The 21,062-nt window shown below is 45.4% G+C and overlaps 1 protein-coding gene across 5 annotated transcripts in view; it reads right to left on the reverse strand.

The window, feature by feature from the left end:
- Positions 1-211: 211 nt before the first annotated feature.
- The window catches only part of cdca2 (cell division cycle associated 2), a 73,368-nt gene continuing 52,517 nt past the window's right edge, over positions 212-21,062 (reverse strand). For 4 of the 5 annotated variants that reach the window (XM_072485687.1, XM_072485689.1, XM_072485686.1 and 1 more), the window contains 5 exons: positions 18,546-18,787; positions 16,851-16,938; positions 15,094-15,803; positions 6,335-6,527; positions 212-1,810 (listed from right to left, as the gene is read on the reverse strand). In XM_072485687.1, the coding sequence (XP_072341788.1) occupies positions 360-1,810; positions 6,335-6,527; positions 15,094-15,803; positions 16,851-16,938; positions 18,546-18,787 (2,684 nt within the window). In that variant the 3' untranslated portion in view covers positions 212-359. The remainder of the gene's footprint in view (positions 1,811-6,334; positions 6,528-15,093; positions 15,804-16,850; positions 16,939-18,545; positions 18,788-21,062) is intronic. The other variant, XM_072485688.1, reaches the window with a different exon arrangement.

Below are 21,062 nucleotides of genomic sequence, written 5' to 3' on the forward strand. Positions count from 1 at the left end.
GGTGCAGACTCGATGGGCCGAATGGCCTCCTCCTGCACTGTATGTTCTATGTTGTGGGATGTAGGCAAATAACTGCACATCCACACTCAAGCTAATATGCATCTTTTGTGTTGAACAAATTTATCCCTAAAATGTATTCCACCAACAGTGACAGACCTATGCCCATTAGTGCTTGGTGTAGTCACAATATTACATCCAGACATGACTCAGGTTTAGAACAGAATCTTTCATTTTATTGGTGGGTATTTTTCAAGTGGGCAAAAAATGAAAATTTCACACTTTAATAAGCCACAAAACTATCTAAATGAAACAACTTTTTCCAGATATATGAGAATACCTTTGCATTGATGAAGGTCACCTTAGCTAAATATAATACTTTTCTCAGGAGGTTCCTCTAAATCTTCAATGGCGATATTACTGTTGCGCAGAAGTGATTTCCGGCTCAGTACCCTGATTCTCGTTTGGCAGTCAGTTTTGCTCTCAACCTCTTCCGTTTTATTTGGTTTTCCCCGTGGGTCACAAAGCCTCAAAGATTTTCTGGTTAATTTACTGCTCTTGTTCTTTTCCTCTAACTGGTCAGGGCTGGTACTTTCTATCCAGCTCAGTCCTTCGATATTTACAAAGCCAGACAGCCGGGCACTGCGCCTCACCTTCTTTTTTTCAATTACTGAATTTTCTGTGAAAACATTTGAATATTTTATTCCAATTTCAAACTGGTCAGCAGCCTCAATTATATTGGTGATCGGCTCCAAAGAGTAGTAGTGGCCAGAGTTATCAATCAGAGTTTTATAGTCATCTTTTACCAGAGTCTCACTAACCTTAATACAATTTTTATAACTGGGAACAATTACTTTTGTGATCGTATTATCTGAAAATTTCTCTTCTCCTTCCTTTGATCTGACAGCTTGGTCTCGATTTTCACTGTTTGCATCGACGATGTGGTATCCCCCAACATTCACAGCAGTTGCTTGTTCTGACTGTTTTTCACACGCCAGTTCTGCTGCACGGAATAATTTGCTATTTCTGCGTTTGGATCTGCTTTGAAATACCTGACTCGCGCCTGGAGGTAAAATACATACCTTTTGCTCAGGCACTACAATCAATGGCTCAATTGGTATTACATGGGATTCTTGAGTGATACTATATTTACTGAAGGGAGTCAATTCCTTCATTTCATCTGGCTCAGTTTGTAGTAGCCCATCAATATTTTCAACAGTCTTTGATTCAGGTTCCAGAAAAGAACAAAAGCAGTTGCAATCACTAGTGTGACTTGTCTCCTTGATACATTCTTCAAGTCCAGTTTCTGTTGGGCACTGTCCCTCAAATAGGATTTGCAGACCAGTTATGCCTTGGTGACTATTTTTCACCACAGGAAACTCTTCATAAAGAAACTTCCTTTCATTCTTTTTTGATGATTTCTTTTTCACCAATGTAGACTTCTTATCATCATTGACAAGATCCTTGCCGCTTGAACTTTCCGGTGCTTTCACTCCACATGCGCTGTATTCTGGATTTTCACATGAAACAAGAGATGATTCATCACTTCCAGTTACAAGACCAGAAGTTAAATTATTGTTTAATTTTTTGGGCACATTCTGGTGGACTCCAACATTCTCAACAGTTCCTTTCTGAGTTCCACTTGCAACAGACGTCTGAATACTCTGCTCCTCCTCGAAGTAATGCATACTCCTCTTTCTTGGTCTTCTCGGTCTTTGTGTGATTTTACCCAAATTCATAACAGACAGTTCTTCATTTGAACATTCAGACTTGAACATGCTTTGTTCACTTTCTCCTCCAATATCAGTACCTGCTTGGCAATGAAACAAAGCTATTAGGAAACATTCCAGATTGTTGCATGGTGGTACACAGCTGAATTACAGATAGGCAAGTCCAGTTGCGATAGCAGTTGAAATCAATATTCAGACTCGAAAACAATGGGATCAGCTTTTAGAAATTACTTGAATAACAATTATCAACAATCAATAGCATTTCATGAGGCTATTTGCCATCAATGTTATCAGTTAACCCTGTTTCTGTCTGCACCTGCTGTCGACCTACACAACAATTTCTAGCAGAATTGAAGAAAGACCATTAACTGAATCTAAGCTGATTACTTCCTTTCTGAGCAAAGGTACAGAGCTTTGCTTTGGCATTCCTCAGTGCCGCCACAATTGAGCTCAACTAACTGAATGCAGAAAGCGAACGTGATGGACTTCAGTCCTGATGGGACTTCATCCAAGAGTCTTGAAAGAAATAGCCAGTGAGATAGTTGATGTGTTGGTTTTAATTTTCCAAAATTCCCTGGATTCAGGGAAGGTGCCATTAAATTCAAAAGGAGCAAATGTAGTTTTTTTATTCGTAAAGGCCAGTTAGCTTAACATCGGTCATAGGGAACATGTTGGAACCAATTACGGTGGTACAGTGGTCAGCACTGCTGCCTCACAGCGCCAGGGACCCGGGTTCAATTGTGGACTCTGATAACTGTCTGTGTGGAGTTTGCACATTCTCCCCTTGTCTACGTGGGTGCTCTGGTTTCCTCCCACAGTCCAAACATGTGCAGGTTAGGTGGATTGGTCATGGTAAATTGGCCCTAGTGTCCAACCGTGAGGTGGGGTTACAGGTTAACGGGGTAGTGACCCTGGATAGGGTGCTCTTTCAGAGAATCGGTGCAGACACAATGGGCCGAACTGCCTCCTTCTGCACTGCAGGAATTCTATAATTAAAGATCTGCGAGCAGGCACTTGGAAAAATTCAAGGCTGTCAGGCAGAGTCAACATGGTTTAGTGAAGGGGAAGTCATGTTTACCCAATTTATTGGGGTTCTTTGAAGGAGAATTTTGATATAAATTCCTTTGGTGAAGGGCCTGAAGGTATGATTGCTCAACTTGCTGAGAATACAAAGACAGGTAGGAAAGTACACTGAAGGGGACATAGAGGCTACAGAGGGACTTAGATAGGTTAGTGAGTGGCAAAGATCTGGAAAATGGAATAAAATGTAGGCAGATACAAAATTGTCCATTTTGGATTGAAGAATAAAAAAGCTTATTATCTAAATGGTGAGAAATTGCACAGTTCTGAGATGCAGAGTCACCTGGTTGCCCTAGCAAATGAATCACAAAATGTTAGTATGCAAGTACAGTAAGTAATTAGGAAAGCTAATAGAATGTCATTGTTTATTGTGTGGGGAATTCAATACAAAATACGGAGGCTATGCCTCTGTTATACAGAGCACTCATGAGGCCACATCTGGACAACTGTGTACAATGCTGGACTCTGTATTTAAGGAAGGATGTGAATGCTTTGGAGGCAGTTAAGAGAATGTTTACAAGACTGTGGTACCTTGACCACAAAAAGGCAGTTGAAAACGAGTGAAAAGTTTGATCTTCTTTAATATCTAAAAATAACAACGGTTAATATACAGTATGGACTCAAAAACAGGATCCGCTAGTTGAACACCAAAAGAACAGTAACTGAATAGAATTAGAACCAACGACAATTAAATACGAATATGAAGGTTACACCAACTAATGACCTCACAGCACTTACTGTTGACATCAGCAATAGACTTAACGAAGATGCAGCACAATAACAACACTCTATAACAAAGACAAATACCTGCAATGGGAGGGTAGTCAAATGAGAAAAGTTGGACTGGCTGGGTTTGTATTCCCTGGAGTTGAAAGAGTAAGAAGCAACTTGATTGAAACATATAATATGCTGAGGCTTCTTGAGAGGGTGGATAAGGAACGGATGTTTCCTCCTGTGGGAGAATCAAGAACTAGGGGTTCACTATTTCAAACTAAGGAGTCAACCATTTGAGGCAGAGATGAGTAGATATTTTTCATGAGAGTGGACTTTTGTAACACCTTTCCTCAAAAGGCAATGGAAGCAGAGCCTTTGAATATTTTGAAGGAAAAGACAGATAGATTGATGATAAAGAAGGGGCTGAAGATTTACTGCAGGCAGGCGGGACATTGCAGTCAGATCGGCAAAGATCTTATTGATTGGTGGAGCAGGCTCGAAGGGCCGCGCGGCCGACTCTTGCGCCTAGTTTGTATGTTACAATGGAACCATTACCAACTAATCCACTAGGCAGCCAGTTGGGCGGCACGGTAGTAAACTGGTTAGCACTGTTGCTTCAGTGACAGGGATCCCAAGTTCAATTTCCATTTGGGTCACTGTCTCTGCAGAGTCTCCACGTGTCTGCAAGGGTTTCCTCCAGGTGCTCTGGTTTCCTCCTACAAGTCCCGAAAGACATGCTGATAGGTAATTTAGACATTCTGAATTCTCCCTCTGTGTACCCGATCAGGCGCTGGAGTGTTAATGTAAGCCTACTTGTGACAATAAATTATTGATGATTAACAGGAATGTTTAATGGTGAAGGAAGAAACAACCTCTTGTATGATAGATAATGAGGCAGATGGGGTTAACGTGGATAAATGTGACGTTATCCATTTTGGTTGGAAAAATGCAAAGGCAATTCATTATCTCAATGGAGAGAAATTTCAGAGTATTTCAGTGCAGAGGAATCTGGGTGTCCTCGTGCACAAGTCGCAGAAAACTAGGAGATAGATACAATAGGAAAAACAGAATGCAAATGGATTATTGGCATTTATAGCTGAAGGGATAGAGTATAAAAGTTGTACATGTATTGGTGAGACCGCACCTGGAATACTGTGTGCAGTTTTGGGTCCCCTTATTTGAGAAGGTATGTATTTGCATTTGAGGCAGTTCAGAGGTTCACTAGATTGATTCCGGAAATGAGGGGCTTGTCTTCTGAACAGAGATTGAGCAATTTATTCCGATGCTCTCTCTAGTTTAGTAGAATGGGAGATCTAATTGAGATATACAAGATGATAAAAGAAATTGTAAATGTGGAGCGGATGCTTCTTCTTGTGGGGCAATCTAGACGAGAGGTCATTGTCTTGTCATGGGTAGCAGATTTAAAACAGAGATGAAGAGAAATTACTTCTCTTAGGGTCGTGAATCTGTGGAAGTGCAGTGAATGCCGGGACATTCAGTTAATGTTAGGATAGGCAGATTTTTAATTCGTAATGGGTTGAAGGGTTATGGAGAACGGGCAGGCAAGTGGAGTTGAGGCCGAGATGAGATAAGCCATGATCGTGTTGAATGGCGGAGAAAGCACGAGGGCTGAATTGTCTACCCCTGCCCCTAGTTCTCAAGTTCTTCTGTTCTTATGATATGTATGACAGTACCATTTAGTTCAACGAAGTGCATTCTTTCAAAGTTGATGAAAAGATGTGGTGCAATCCATCTCGAAAAATACAGTCAGCTGTGCTGAAAACTAGAGCAAAATAACTAAATGACTTCCCACCCCAGAGCAACACTAAACCCCAAGTTGGCTCACATCCAATTAAGGGCTGAGGAGCTGCGACAAGCTGCTGAAAGCTCCTGGTGAGAGCTGCACAAGCCCTCAGGATATTTTGTTGCAGCATCACATTATGACAATAGTTGATATCATAAACCTGCCACTTAACTTGCACATGAATCTTTTTCAGATTGTATCAGTGGAACAAATGGTCTGATTGCACAGTAATGGAAGTAGGAACTAGTGGAAGCAAATAGCTTGTTATGGAGGCTTTGGATTTTTCTCTTTGTACAAAGTTGATTCAAGATCTCAACTTTCGGAAATAAATGCACGAGAAATAAAAGTAGGGAAATGACAAAGCAGTCTGACTGATGCTCTGATCACCGACAAAGCTACAATAATAATCTGTATTAGTGTCACAAGTAGGCTTACATTAACACTGCAATAAAGTTCTGTGAAAATCTCCCATTGACACACTCTAGCACCTGTCCCGATACAGAAGGAGAATTCAGAATCTCCAAATTACCTAACAGCACGTCATTCAGGGCGTATGGGAGGAAACCAGAGCACCGAAGGAAACCCACGCAGACACAGGCAGAACATGCAGACTCTACACAGACAGTGACCCAAGTCGGGAATTACCTGGGGACCCTGGTGCTGTGAAGCAACTGTGTTCCAACCACTGTGCTACCGTACCGCCGCATCTCGACAGACTAAGAAATAAGTAGCATGACGACCTTCAGCCCAGTTTAAAGAAATGCCCCTTTCATTCTTTGACACTGTCCTCCTCTGGTATCCCCTGTAATTGGCATCTCAACATTCACCATATCAAACAGGATAATCTACTGCTGCCAACAAAAAGATGCTCAGCTCTTCCCATTTAGACATATCTTCTCCTTCAACCAATTCCTTTGCAATATTTGATTAACCTCTTCCAATCTCCAGTAACTTTGGAGATGAGGATAACTTTAAATTTATTTTTCCAAGCACATTACAAGATACTTACTTTCAAGACATAGAAGACCAATTCTCTTTGAAGGTTCACATTCCAGCTTTCCATCACTGTCAAGCAAATGTGGAAATTCAGACCAGATGTCGAAGATCTCTGTGATTGGGCTTAGTACTGGCTTCCTTGAAGCATATTCACGTTTTCCATAAAGTTCCTTTTTGAATTTTTGTTTATATTTGCCTTTGGTTACCTGCAAAACATTTTTACTGTGGTCAGTTCTATTCACCCGAATTTGTCATTTGAGATGCAGGGAACCATTAACTTAGTAGCACGCTTCCCTCACAAGGTCAGAGGGTGGGAATTCTAGCTCTAACAACACTCAAGTTTGACACAATCCAGGTCAGAGCAGCCCATCCACTACCTTAAACATACGCTTCCCTCAGTATCTCAAGGTCACGGGATCAGGGACCACTCCAAAGCACAGTAAATCTTCCCCTGATAATCAAATGTAGTACTTTGGAGTGGTGCATTAATAACTGCAATTATAATATTTCTATATGCAAATTACCAACCACATCTGCTCACAAATAGTGACTACACTTAATTATTGCCTATTTTCCACTTTGGGACATTCCGAGAGAATGCAAAATGCACAAAGTAAAATAAATTATTATTCTGGTTACCAAATTTACATCCTTGTACTCAAATCCCTACACTGCTTTGCTCTCCACATCGTGCAATCTCCTCCAGCCCCAAACCTTCATAGAGTTCAACTTTCCTTCAATTGAGGCCTCTTGAGCAGAGCGTGAACGCGGGAGAAGGTGAGTGAAAGGGGATGAGTTTGTGCCTTTATGAGATAGGGTGAGTATGATTGTGGAGAGCACGTGTTGGTGAGAGAACGGGGGGGGGAAGAATGTGCGCCTGGCCCACTCTATCTTAAGAGTTCTTATTCATCCTCATACAACAGCAGGGATGCAGGAGTGAGGGAGGGGGTGCAGGAGGGTGAGGGAGGGGGTGTGGGTGTGAGGGAGGGGGTGCGGGAGCTGCCCCCCCCCCCCCCCGGGGAGGGGGCGCATGGGTATGCCAAGAGCAACACCAGGCCTATGTAAAAATGAGTCGTCAAGCTGATGAAGCTCCAACACAGGATCACTGAACAACAAGTGACAGACAGAGCCAAAAGATTCCACAACCAACAGATTAGATCCAGGTTCTGCAGCCCTCCACATTCAGTCGTGAACGGTGGAGGACAATTAAACAACTGGACGAGGAGGCTCCACAAATATGCCCATTCTCACTGATGGACCAGCCCAGCAGATCAGTACGGACGACAAGGCTGAAGCATTTGCAAGAATCTTCAGCCAGAAGGACTGAGTGGATGGCCCATCTTGGGCTCCTCCGGAGATCCTTGCCATCACTTGCAACTCTTCAGCAAATTTGTTCACTCCACGTGATATCAAGAAATGGTTGAATGCACTGGATACTGCAAAGGTTATGGGTCCTGGCAATCTGGCAACAGGACTGAAGACTTGTACACCAAGCTGACCCAGTACAGCTACAACACAGACTTCCACTAGCAATGTGGACAATTTCTCAAGTGTGTCCTGCAAAAAGAAAGCAGGAAAATCCATCCTAGCCAGAAATCGCCCCTTCAGCCCAAATATCCAGGGCTGGGCTTACAAGTGGCAAGTAACATTCATGTCAGAGAAGCACTAGGCAACGGTCTCTAACCAGAGAGTGTAACCATTATCCCTCCACATTCAATGGCATTACCATCACTAAACCCCCACTATCAAAATTCTGGCGGTTACCACTGGGAGAAACTGAACTGGACTAGTCATATAAATACTTTGGCTACAAGAGCAGTTCTGAGGCAAGGAATCCTGTGAGTAACTCACCTCCTGACTTCCATTTGGATTGGATTTGTTTATTGTCACGTGTACCGAGGTACAGTGAAAAGTATTTTTCTGCGAGCAGCTCAACAGATCATTAAGTACTTGGGAAGAAAAGGGAATAAAAGAAAATACATAATAGGGCAACACAAGGTAACTACATTAGCACCGGCATCGGATGAAGCATACAGGGTGTTGTGTTAATGAGGTCAGTCCATGACTTCCGGGTGCGGCGATGACCAGCTAGGTCGCACGTTTCGGCAGCTCCCGGTGGAACGGACTTTTGGGCTCTTGATAGGAGCCCCAACGGCAATTCTAACGGCAAAAAACACTGTGCTGGAATCCAGAAGGGAATCCCCCCTGGACACGGATGGAAAAAAGAGAGGAAAGTGGCCGGATTGCGGTGGATCCTCTAGAGCAGCGGCCAGGAAGGCAGGCACAAAGCAAGATGGCGTCGGAAGGAGGCAGTTTAATATGGGGCCCTGACCAACAAGAGTTCCTGCGGCGTTGCGTGGAAGAACTCAAAAAGGAGATGAAGAAGGAGCTGTTGGCCCCGATATTACAAGCGATTGAGGGGCTAAAGGAGGAGCAAAAACCCAGGAACAGGAGCTTCGGGTCGTGAAGGCAAAGGCTGCTGAGAATGAGGACGACATACAAGGCCTGGTGGTGAAAACGGAGATGCACGAGGCACAACACAAAAGGTGTGTGGAAAGGCTGGAGGTGCTGGAGAATAATGCGAGGAGGAAGAATTTAAGGATTCTTGGTCTTCCCGAAGGTGTAGAAGGGACGGACGTCGGGGCATATGTGAGCACGATGCTGCACTCGTTAATGGGATCGGAGGCCCCGACGGGTCCGCTGGAGGTGGAGGGAGCCTATCGAGTTATGGCGCGAAGACCGAGGGCTGGAGAAATTCCTCGAGCCATAGTGGTGAGATTTCTCCGATATAAGGACAGAGAGATGGTCCTCAGATGGGCAAAGAAAACTCGGAGCAGTAGGTGGGAGAACGCGGTGATCCGCGTATATCAAGATTGGAGTGCGGAGGTCGCGAGAAGGAGGGCAAGTTTTAATCGGGCCAAGGCGGTGCTGCACAAACGGAAGATTAAATTTGGAATGCTGCAACCGGCAAGACTGTGGGCCACACATCAAGGGAAACACCACTACTTCGAAACGGCAGATGAGGTGTGGACATTTATTGTCGAGGAGAAACTGGAGTGAGCGGGCCATAAAAAGAACGTTTGGGACAAAGTGGGGGGGTGAATATGTGGGATGAAGGGGGGGAAAAAGAGGGAAGAGATGACTTCCCAAGTTGTTAATCCTGCGACCCTGTAACTTTTCTCTCTTCCCCATGTCGTGGGGGAGGGGGGGAGGGAGGGTGAGGAGCTGAGGGTGCCGGCCATTGGGGGCGGGGCCAAAAGGGAAGCGCGGGCTTTGTTCCCGCGCTATGGTAATCACGGCAGGAACAGGGAAGCAGGAAGGAGGGGGCCTCGCACAGTGTGAGCCGAGGTCACGGGGGGAAGCAGAGGTCGGCCAGAGTTTGCTGACTTCTGGGAGCAACATGGGGGGTGCAATTACGCTAGTTTGGGATCTAGCGGGGGGGGGGGGGGTTAACTGGGTTGCTGCTGCTGGGGAGAAGGGGGAGCTGGTATGGGGGGGGGGGTCGGGGCGGGGGGGGGGGGGGGGGGGCGCCGCTTGGGGGAGATACGGCTACGTGGGAACCGGGTGAGGAGCTGGATTGAAAAAGGAGATGGCTAGTCGTCGGGGGGGGGGGGGGGGGAGAGAGCCCCCCAACCCGGCTGATCACGTGGAATGTGAGAGGGCTGAACGGGCCAATTAAGAGGGCACGGGTACTCGCACACCTAAAGAAACTTAAGGCAGATGTGGTTATGCTTCAGGAGACGCATCAGAAGCTGATAGACCAGGTCAGACTACGCAAAGGATGGGTGGGGCAGGTATTTCATTCGGGGCTAGACGCAAAAAACAGGGGGGGGGGGTGGCCATACTAGTGGGGAAGCGGGTAATGTTTGAGGCAAAGACTATAGTGGCGGATAGTGGGGGCAGATACGTGATGGTGAGTGGCAAATTACAAGGGGAGGCGGTGGTATTAGTGAACGTGTATGCCCCGAACTGGGATGATGCCAACTTTATGAGGCGTATGCTAGGACGAATCCCGGACCTAGAAGTGGGGAAGTTGATAATGGGTGGAGATTTTAATACGGTGCTGGACCCAGGGCTGGACAGATCGAGGTCCAGGACCGGAAGGAGGCCAGCTGCAGCTAGGGTGCTTAAGAACTTTATGGAGCAGATGGGAGGAGTAGACCCCTGGAGATTTAGTAGACCTAGGAGTAAGGAGTTTTCGTTTTTCTACTATGTCCACAAAGTTTATTCACAAATAGATTTTTTTGTTTTGGGAAGGGCACTGATCCCAAAGGTGACGGGGACGGAGTACACGGCTATAGCCATTTCGGATCATGCTCCACATTGGGTGGACCTGGAGATAGGGGAAGAAAAACAACAGCATCCACCCTGGAGAATGGACATGGGATTATTGGCAGATGAGGGGGTGTGTTTAAGGGTGAGGGGGTGTATTGAAAGGTACTTGGAACTCAATGATAATGGGGAGGTACAGGTGGGAGTGGTCTGGGAGGCGCTGAAGGCAGTGGTTAGAGGGGAGCTGATATCTATTAGGGCACATAAAGGAAACCCCCGGGACCAGACGAATTCCCAGTTGAATTCTATAGGAAATATATGGACTTGCTGGCCCCGCTACTGATGAGAACCTTTAACGAGGCGAGGGAAAGGGGGCAGCTGCCCCCGACTATGTCAGAGGCAATGATATCGCTCCTCCTAAAGAAGGAAAAAGACCCGCTGCAATGCGGGTCCTACAGGCCCATTTCCCTCCTGAATGTGGACGCTAAGATTCTGGCCAAGGTAATGGCAATGAGGATAGAGGATTGTGTCCCGGGGGTGGTTCATGATGACCAAACTCCATGAAGGGGAGACAGCTGAATACAAATATATGGAGGCTGCTAGGGGTAATGATGATGCCCCCACCAGAGGGGGAAGCGGAGATAGTGGTGGCGATGGATGCCGAGAAAGCATTTGATAGAGTGGAGTGGGATTATTTGTGGGAGGTGCTGAGGAGATTTGGTTTTGGGGACGGGTATATCAGGTGGGTACAGTTGCTGTATAGGGCCCCGATGGCGAGCGTGGTCACGAATGGACGGGGGTCTGACTATTTTCGGCTCCATAGAGGGACGAGGCAGGGATGTCCTCTGTCCCCGTTATTGTTTGCACAGACGATTGAACCCCTGGCCATAGCATTGAGGGGTTCCAGGAAGTGGAGGGGAGTACTCGGGGGGGGGGGGGGGGGGGGGAAAGAGAACACCTGGTATCTCTGTATGCGGATGATTTGTTGCTATATGTGGCGGACCCGGCGGAGGGGATGCCAGAGATAATGCGGATACTTGGGGAGTTTGGGGATTTTTCAGGGTATAAACTGAACATGGGGAAAAGTGAGTTATTTGTGGTGCATCCAGGGGAGCAGAGCAGAGAGAGATAGAGGATTTACCGTTGAGGAAGGTAAAAAGGGACTTCCGGTACTTGGGGATCCAGATAGCCAAGAATTGGGGTACATTACACAGGCTTAATTTAACGCGGTTTGTGGAACAGATGGAGGAGGACTTTAAGAGATGGGACATGGTGTCCCTGTCATTGGCAGGTAGGGTGTAGGCGGTTAAAATGGTGGTCCTCCCGAGATTCCTTTTTGTGTTTCAGTGCCTCCCGGTGGTGATCACGAAGGCTTTTTTCAAAAGAATCGAAAAGAGTATTATGAGTTTTGTGTGGGCTGGGAAGACCCCGAGAGTGAGGAGGGGATTCTTGCAGCGTAGTAGGGACAGGGGGGGGCTGGCACTACCGAGCCTAAGTGAGTACTACTGGGCCGCCAATGTTTCAATGGTGTGTAAGTGGATGGGAGAAGGGGAGAGAGCGGCGTGGAAGAGATTGGAGAGGGCGTCCTGCAGGGGGACTAGCCTACAAGCAATGGTGACGGCACCGTTGCCGTTCTCACCGAGGAACTACACCACAAGCCCGGTGGTGGTGGCTACATTGAAAATTTGGGGTAGTGGAGATGGCATAGGGGAAGGACGGGAGCTTCGGTGCGGTCCCCGATAAGAAACAATCATAGGTTCGTTCTGGGGAGAATGGATGGGGGATTTGGAGCATGGCAAAGAGCTGGGGTAGTACAACTGAGAGATCTGTTTGCAGATGGGACGTTTGCGAGTCTGGGAGCGCTGACGGAAAAATATGGGTTGCCCCAAGGGAATGCATTTCGGTACATGCAATTGAGGGCTTTTGCGAGGCAACAGGTGAGGGAATTCCCGCAGCTCCCGACGCAGGAGTGATCTCAGAGACATGGGTGGGGGATGGTAAGGTGTCGGACATATACAGGGAAATGAGGGACGAGGGGGAGATCATGGTAGATGAGCTGAAAGGGAAATGGGAAGAACTGGGGGAGGAGATTGAGGAGGGGCTGTAGCTGATGCCCTACGTAGGGTAAACTCATCGTCCTCGTGTGCCAGGCTAAGCCTGATACAATTTAAGGTGTTACACAGGGCGCATATGACTGGAGCACGGCTTAGTAAATTTTTGGGGGTAGAGGATAGGTGTGCGCTCGAGAGGCCCAGCGAATCACATCCACATGTTCTGGTCATGCCCGGCACTACAGGGGTTCTGGGTGGGGGTGGCAAAGGTGCTTTTGAAGGTGGTGGGGGTCCGGGTCGAACCAAGCTGGGGGTTGGCTATATTTGGGGCTGCAGAAGAGCCGGGAGTGCAGGAGGCGAGAGAGGCTGCTGTTTTGACCTTTGCGTCCCTAGTAGCCCGGCGCAGGATATTGTTAATGTGGAAGGAAGCCAAACCCCCGGGTGTGGAGACCTGGATAAACGACATGGCAGGGTTTATAAAGTTAGAACGGATTAAGTTTGAGTTAAGGGGTTCGGCTCAGGGGTTCACCAGGAGGTGGCAACCGTTCGTCGATTACCTCACAGAAAGATAGAGGGAATGGAAAAGAAGTAGACAACAGCAGCAACCCAGGGGGAAGAGAGAGAGGGGGGGGGGGGGGGGGGGGGAAAGAGAGAGAGAGAGAGAGAGAATCGAACGGACTGTCAGAGATGTTATTGTATATGTATAATATGTATAGGTAGTTGTTAGAGGTAATTGTATATTGGATTGTTGGATAGTATTTTTGGAGAGTATTTATTTTGGACAAGGCAGTTGCCATTCAGTTTTGTTTGTTTTTGTTTATATATTATTTATTTACTTGTTTAAAACTGGCCACGGTTATTTATATTGCTTTATTGTTGTGTAAAAGAAACACTACGTACTGTTATGTTTGGCCAAAAATCTTGAATAAAATATATATTTTTAAAAATAATAATAATGAGGTCAGTCCATAAGAAGGTCATTTAAGAGTCTGGTAACAGCGGGGAAGAAGCAGTTTTTGAGTCTGTTTGTGCGTGTTCTCAGACTTCTGTATCTCCTGCCCGATGGAAGAAGTTGGAAGAGTGAGTAAGCCCGGTGGGAGGGGTCTTTGATTATGCTGCCCGCTTTCCCCAGGCAACGGGAGGTGTAGATGGAGTCAATGGATGGGAGGCAGGTTTGTGTGATGTACTGGGCTGTGTTCACGACTCTGAAGTTTCTTGTGGCCCTGGGCCGAGCAGTTGCCATACCAGGCTGTGATGCAGCCAGATAGGATGCTTTCTATGGTGCATCTGTAAATGATGGTCAGGGTTAATGTGGACATGCCAAATTTCCTTAGTTTCCTGAGGAAGTATAGGCGCTGTTGTGCTTTCTTGGTGGTAGCGTCGACGTGGGTAGACCAGGACAGATTTTTGGAGATGGGCACCCCATGGAATTTGAAACTGCTAACCATCTCCACCTCGGCCCCGTTGATGCTGACAGGGGTGTGTACAGTACTTTGCTTCCTGAAGTCAATGACCAGCTCTTTAGTTTTGCTGGCATTGAGGGCACAAGTCAGGGCATTGCAAGACACATGTCAGGAACGTGATGGAAGGGCAGCATGGTGGTGCAGTGGCTAGCACTGCTGTCTCACGGCATCAAGGTCCCAGGTTCGATCCCGGCTCTGGGTCACTGGCCGTGTGGAGTCTGCACATTCTCCCAGTGTTTGCGTGGGTTTCACGCCCACAACCCAAAGATGTGCAGGTTAGGTGGATTGGCCACGCTAAATTGCCCCCTAATTGGAAAATATGAATTGGAAACTATAAATTTTGGGGGAAAAAAGGAATGTGATTAAATACTCTCCCCTTCGCTGGATGAGTGCAGCTCCAACAAAACTCAAAAACTTGACACCAGGACAAAGCTGCCCCAGTTGATTGGCACCCCATCCACAAACATTCACATTCCTGCACCACCGACCAACAGTGGCAATAGTTTGTCCAAGATGCACTGCAAGAACTCACCAAGGATCCTTAGGCAGCACCTTCCAACCTATGACTGCTACAATCTAGAAGGACAAGGGCAGCAGATAGATAGGAACACCACCATCTCAAAGTTCCCCTCCAAGTCACTCACCACCCTGACTTAGAAATATATCACTGAATTTACAATGTCAAGGTCAAATGCCAGAACTCTCCCCCCGACAGCAATGTGAGTGTACCTTCACCACATGGATCAGCAGTTCAAGGCAGATCACAGCACCTTCACAAGGCAATTAAGGGTGGTCAATAAATTCTGGCCACGTCAGTGAGACCCAACGTCGCTTAAATGTACAAAAAAGATAACTTTTTTCCCAGACAGTAGGATCACAAGTTAAAGTTGAATGACAAAGTCAAATTTCACCTAATTTTCCGATGAAAATGCATTACTTTACAAACAATTGATTGGCTTGCTCACATGCAACAAAACTTCGCTTACCGTTGCTGAGTTTGTTGAAATATTCTTCACCTTGCTCTTGTTCCGAGTTGATCTGCGGAGTTCATCTTTTTTGGGTTCGTGTTCCCAATTTCCATCTTTCTCGTCCTTTGATTTTGGACTGACGTCTTTACTTGATAATTCAATGCTTATTTTTCTAGCTTCAATTTTAGCTCTGTGTTTCCCAATAACATTATGAGCAGCAGGGCACATGTCCAAAATACAAGAACTGGTTTGTTCCCAGTCACTGACCTGACTATCGTGATTTTTCAACATTTCATCAGGTATACAAGTCACCTGTTGCACATCAGACTCGATTCTTGATGTTGCATTCCTTCCAGAATATTCCAAGTCACCAATTCTTGCAAAACACTCTTCAGACTCTATACTTATCCTTGACAATTCTAAATTACGAATGCACTCCATTTTCTTTGAGCTCGGCACAGTTCTGCAGGTGACATTGTTAGCCCCAACTTCATTCTCTTTTCCAGGGAGCCTGGATGGACTAATTGTATCCAGCAGCTCTTCTTTCAGTTCTTGGACTTTCATTGCCAAAATATCACAAGGATATTCATCATTTTTATTGTACTTCTTAAGATTTGATTCATATGCATAGTCTGGTAGAGGAGTCAACAAATCAAAATGGATAGGGACTGGGGAATATCTCTCTTCATTGACATTGTGGGTTCCAATATTACCATTTTCCACGTTATCTATTTTTAAAAAAAATTTTAAAAATTAAAATTAGAAGTGAGCCCAAATTTCCTCCTTCCCATATAGAAATTAAGTTCCACAGCCAACTTCAGCATTCGAAGAAAAGATCATGCGACCATTCTTAATTTGTGAACTGAGAGTGTGAATATAGTAAACTATTCTATCTTGGGGCATGTCACAGTCCAGCCCTGCATTTTTGCACATATGCCACTTATAGCAGCAGTCACTGGACGGTGCTGAACAACAATGACTAAGTTTTTTTTCTTTCACAGATCGAGGGCTCTACAATCACTGCAGGAACTCACTTGCTGGATGAAATAAAACTGAACTGAATCCAAGAATTAGTCATGTATCATACCAAGTGGTCAAAATAACCCACATGCCCACTTGGAGTGAAAACACCATTTTTAAAATTCCAATATTCAAGTGACTGCAGCTGTTTCACACAATTAATGCTTTCAGTTCCCAACATGGAGGAAATATCCTTCATCCTCAGTGTTAGACAACAACTATTGTGTAGCTTGTTTTCACTGTTCCTCTTAATTTGCCCACTTTCCGCCTTCTTTCCAATACTGTGAAGATCAACAAAATTACACTCGAGAAAGAAAGTACTAAAACGATTTGCAACAAATGCAACAATATTGTACCCCACCACATTTTTTGGCTCAGTGAATAAATGGCGCAGTATTGAGCTATGCAGACTAAATTTCATCTCTTAACTCGTGTAGCGTATTTCAAATTTGGAAATTCTCCAATCAGCATTTGGGATGTTTCAATTAATATTGACCACAGCACCTCCACTCGAGTTTAGAAAATCAAAATACAACAAAACAAAAAACAGGTGAAGGTTCTTGTTCCAGTGATCCCTCCTGAAACATGTGCAGTTTTCAACAGTTCAGGGTCAGCTTTAGCTTCCATGATCCAACAGCCTGCAGAAACTCACTGATCAGATTCACAAAGAAACTCAGCTCTTTGAATGAGATCACAAAAGAGAAATTGGCCAAACAGTACGTTCCTAAAATAACGATTAACATTCACTTACTTACCTGCCAATTTTCTGACCAGATTTAGTGATTTGTTATAATGGTCGTTCACAGGACTGCTGCCATTGTAAGCCACGATACTGCAAATAGGCTTGTAAAATAAGTAGAAGTGGTACGGTTACATTCTGCATTTTCTGATGAGTTGAGAGAACCACAAATGCTTTTCTGAAACTTGAGATATTTACACTACATCTTATCAACAGAAGAACACCAAAAGCCTTTGTGGCAATGTTAAATTCCAATAAGAGTGCAGATACTATGTGAAAACCCCAATATGGTACTGATGGGACTGCTGCACTATAATAAAAATGCTGTCCTATAGCAGGAATACAAGACCAAAACCCCATCAACTGGCTTACATGACGGGCGGCACAGTGGTGCAGTAGTTAGTGCTGCTGCCTCACGGCACCAAGATCCCAAGTTCGATCCCGGCCCTGGGTCACTGTCCTTGTGGAGTTTGCACATTCTCCCCATGTCTGAGTGGGTCTCACCCCCACAACCCAAAAGATGTGTAGGGTAGGTGAATTGGCCATGCTAAATTGCCTCTTAATTGGAAAAAATGTTATGAAAAATAAAAATAAACTTGCTTACATGAGAATATTTAAACCCCAATCAAGCTATACGACATCATCTGATAACTTAAAATGGATAACTGAAAAGATTGACTGTTCCATCGAGCCGCTTCTAAAACTTCTTCAAAACATGTTTTTGTAAAATGCTACCCACTGGATAATTGAGTGTTCAAGGTTGTACAGCCCAGCTGAGGTCAACTATCAAATACAATCAAACACATCCCTCCAACTATTTAAAACTGTTTTTTCCAGAATTTTCACCTCCACCATCTGACCTGGCAGACCATTGCACTTCTTAATTAAGCTTTTATATGAACAGCTTCCTGAATTCAGTTCTCAACTTCTTATTTTGTCTAGTGTTCTGTTGTTTTGCATTAATTTGTAGTACTTCAGTGGATTTTCGATGTATGAGACAGATATCTCATTTTTCAGATGCCCAACTTTGTTCAGTCTTCCTCATACTTAAATTCACTGGCATGAACTTCAGTCTCATGACCCTCATCTGACCACATCAAGTGTTTGAAACTTCAATGGGCAAAATTGAGCACAATACTCTGGCAAGAGCACTATGGAGTTTCAGGAGCAAATGCTCCACCTTATCAACTGATTTTGCTGTGTGGTTCAGCATCTGTTTTGATTGCTTCTTCAAAGTGGCGCACAATCATTGAAGTAATTGAGTATCAAGTTGCTCTGGGTCACTGGCCGTGTGGAGTTTGCACATTCTCCCCGTGTTTGCGTGGGTTTCGCCCCAAAGATGTGCAGGGAAGGTCGATTGGCCACTCTAAATTTCCCCCGTAATTGGAAAAAATGAATTGGTTACTCTAAATTTATTCCTTTTTTTTTTAAATAAAAAGTGTCAAGTCTAACATCCTGGATGTATTTTTCCCTCTGTTCTAGATATTTCAGATCATTCCTGTGCAAAGTGACTATTTTTATTCCAACCTGCAATACTTCACATTGATAGGAACAAAAGTGCACCGAACACTGGGCACAATATTCAGACAGCGGCTTTTTCCGAAGCTGTACAAATTGATCTTTACTTAAAATGTTATTTATAAAACTTCAGATCCTACAAAACCTGTTTTCCCAACTTCAACACAGCCTTATTCAAATTACAGAACTTTACCATTACATCTTCCAAACGGAGTTGGACCTTGGAACTTTGTTTTAGAGCTGAGGCAGGACTGTCATTTAACATGATCTTCTGACATACTGGCATTTCTCCTTTCCGTAACGGGGTGTTGGATGGTAGACTTTTATCGAACACCTCAGGACTCAGCTCTCCGCCGAAAGTAACTTTTTTCTTTACTGGTAGTTTCCTGTCACTCAGAAGAAGGATACAGTCATGTTGCTCTGCAGAAGTTGCATCTAAAATACAAAAATATTTTGTCCATTTATGCAGACTAACTGCTAAATATGTAAAAAAATAGTGGAAATCCCAAGCATAGATGTATTGCTGTCAAATAGGAACACGGTCACAATGACGAATGGTCATCAACCGACCAAGTTAACTGCTTCTCTCTCCAGATACGTGCCTGCTGAGCACAACCAGTTTTATTATGGTTCTATTACAGTCACTTGCTTAAGTGCCAATGTTATTGGTGGGGTTTTGCGCATTTGAAGAGCTTGAAAACCGATGTAATCTTCTTGCAGGAGACGCATCAGAAGAGGCTAAGGAAGAAGTGGGTGAGGCAGGAGTTCTATACAAATTTTGATCCCAAGTAAAGAGGGGTTACGATCTCGTTCAACAAGAGGGTAGCCTTTACGGAAATCAGTATGGTGCTGAATCCTGGGGAACGATTTGTGATGGCGAGTGGAATCTTGGCAGGGTCACCAGTAGTTTTAGTCAACATTTATACTCCGAATTGGGATGACACGGATTTTATTTATTTATTTATTTTAATTTAGAGTACCCAATTCATTTTTTCCAATTCAGGGGCAATTTATTAGCATGTTCAATCCACCTAGCGTGCACATCTTTGGGTTGTGGGGGCTAAACCCACGCAAACACGGGGAGAATGTGCAAACTCCACACGGACAGTGACACAGAGCCGGGATTGAACCTGGGACCTCGGCGCCGTGAGACGGCAGTGCTACCACTGCGCCACAGTGCTGCCCTGACACGGATTTTATTAACAAAGGTGTGAATGGCCACCCCTGACCTTGAGTCTCATCAGCTGATCATGGGGGGTGATTTCAACTGTGTTTGTAACTGACAATGGACAGTCCTTCGTAACATCGGGGATGGCGAAAGAGTTGGCAGTGTTTATGGAGCAGATTGCGAGAGGGGGAGCTTTCTTTCTTCCTGGATGCAAGGCTCAAGGCAGGTTGACCCCAGTGGCCCCCGTGGAGGTTAGCATGGCGCTCCTGGCAGACAAGGAGCTCTGAGAGAAGGTAGCCTCAGTCATAGGAAGGGGGAAGTACTGAAGGCACATCAGAGTGAAGGGAATTTCATATAAAGCCCACAGGAACAAGGGTGGACAGGCAGAGGTTGGTCGACTCAATTCTGGACGTGGATTGGCAGTACTCCATGGCCCAGACATAAGAGCTGTTCGCAGAAAGAGTTTGCAGCTGGAATTTAATCTGGTGTCAACTGGGAAGGCAGTGAACCAACTGCATCGCTCGCAGGGAGCACTCTAGAGCATGGGGAGAAGGCCATCCGTCACCAGCTGAGATGACATGCAGATGCACGAGAGATAGTCCAGGTTAGGATCAGTGTGGGGTGTCTGGTGACGGCTCCAGACAAAATGAATGCCACATTCCAGGCATAATATCGGGAGCTGAAGAAGTCAGAGACCCGGCGGAGAGCTGAAACAATTTTTAGACGGGCTGGACTTCCCAGTGGTGGAGAAGGGGATGGAGGTGCTTTTAGAACTGGGGTAATCATATAACCGGTTTTGTGTGGAAGGAGGTCATTCAGACCATCAGGTCGACATCGACGCTCTGAAAAAGCACCCGTCCTAGGCCCATTCGCTGCCCTATCTCTGTAACCCCATAACCTTTTGGACACTAACGGGCAATTTAGAATTGCCAATCTATGCAGACATGGGGAAAACGTGGAACCTCCACACAATCACCCACGGTCAGAATCAAACTCAGGTCTTTGGCGCAGTGAGGCAGCAGTGCCATCCACTGTGCCACCCGAAAATGGAGTGCATCAGTTCCATGCAATCACGGAAGTCACCGGACGACTTCTAGGTGGAATTTTGTGAGCAGTTTGCAGCATCATTGGTGCCACATTTATTGGAGATGTACAATGACTATCTGTCACAGAGTGGAGGGTGGGAGCAGAATTGCCGGTCACGTTGGTGCAGGCATCAGTCTCCCTGATCCTGAAGAAGGACAAGGATCTGGTGGAGTGTGGGTCTTATTGGCTTACTTCTTTGCTGAACACCGACGTAATGGTCTTGGTGAAGCATCTGGAGGGTTCTTTGCTGGTGGAGGTCTCAGAGGATTAGGCTGGTTAAGGGCAGACAGTTGATCGCCAATATAAGGCAACTCTTGAATGTGATCATGGCCCCATCTAGGGGGAAGGTGCCTGAAGTCATCATCTCTATGGATGCAGATAAGGCTTTCGATCAGGTAGAGTGCAGGTACCTGTTTGAGGTTCTGAGGCAATTTGGGTTTGGGCCAACATCTATCT

Source organism: Scyliorhinus torazame, chromosome 20 (genome assembly GCF_047496885.1).
Source record: "Scyliorhinus torazame isolate Kashiwa2021f chromosome 20, sScyTor2.1, whole genome shotgun sequence".
NCBI lineage: Eukaryota > Metazoa > Chordata > Chondrichthyes > Carcharhiniformes > Scyliorhinidae > Scyliorhinus > Scyliorhinus torazame.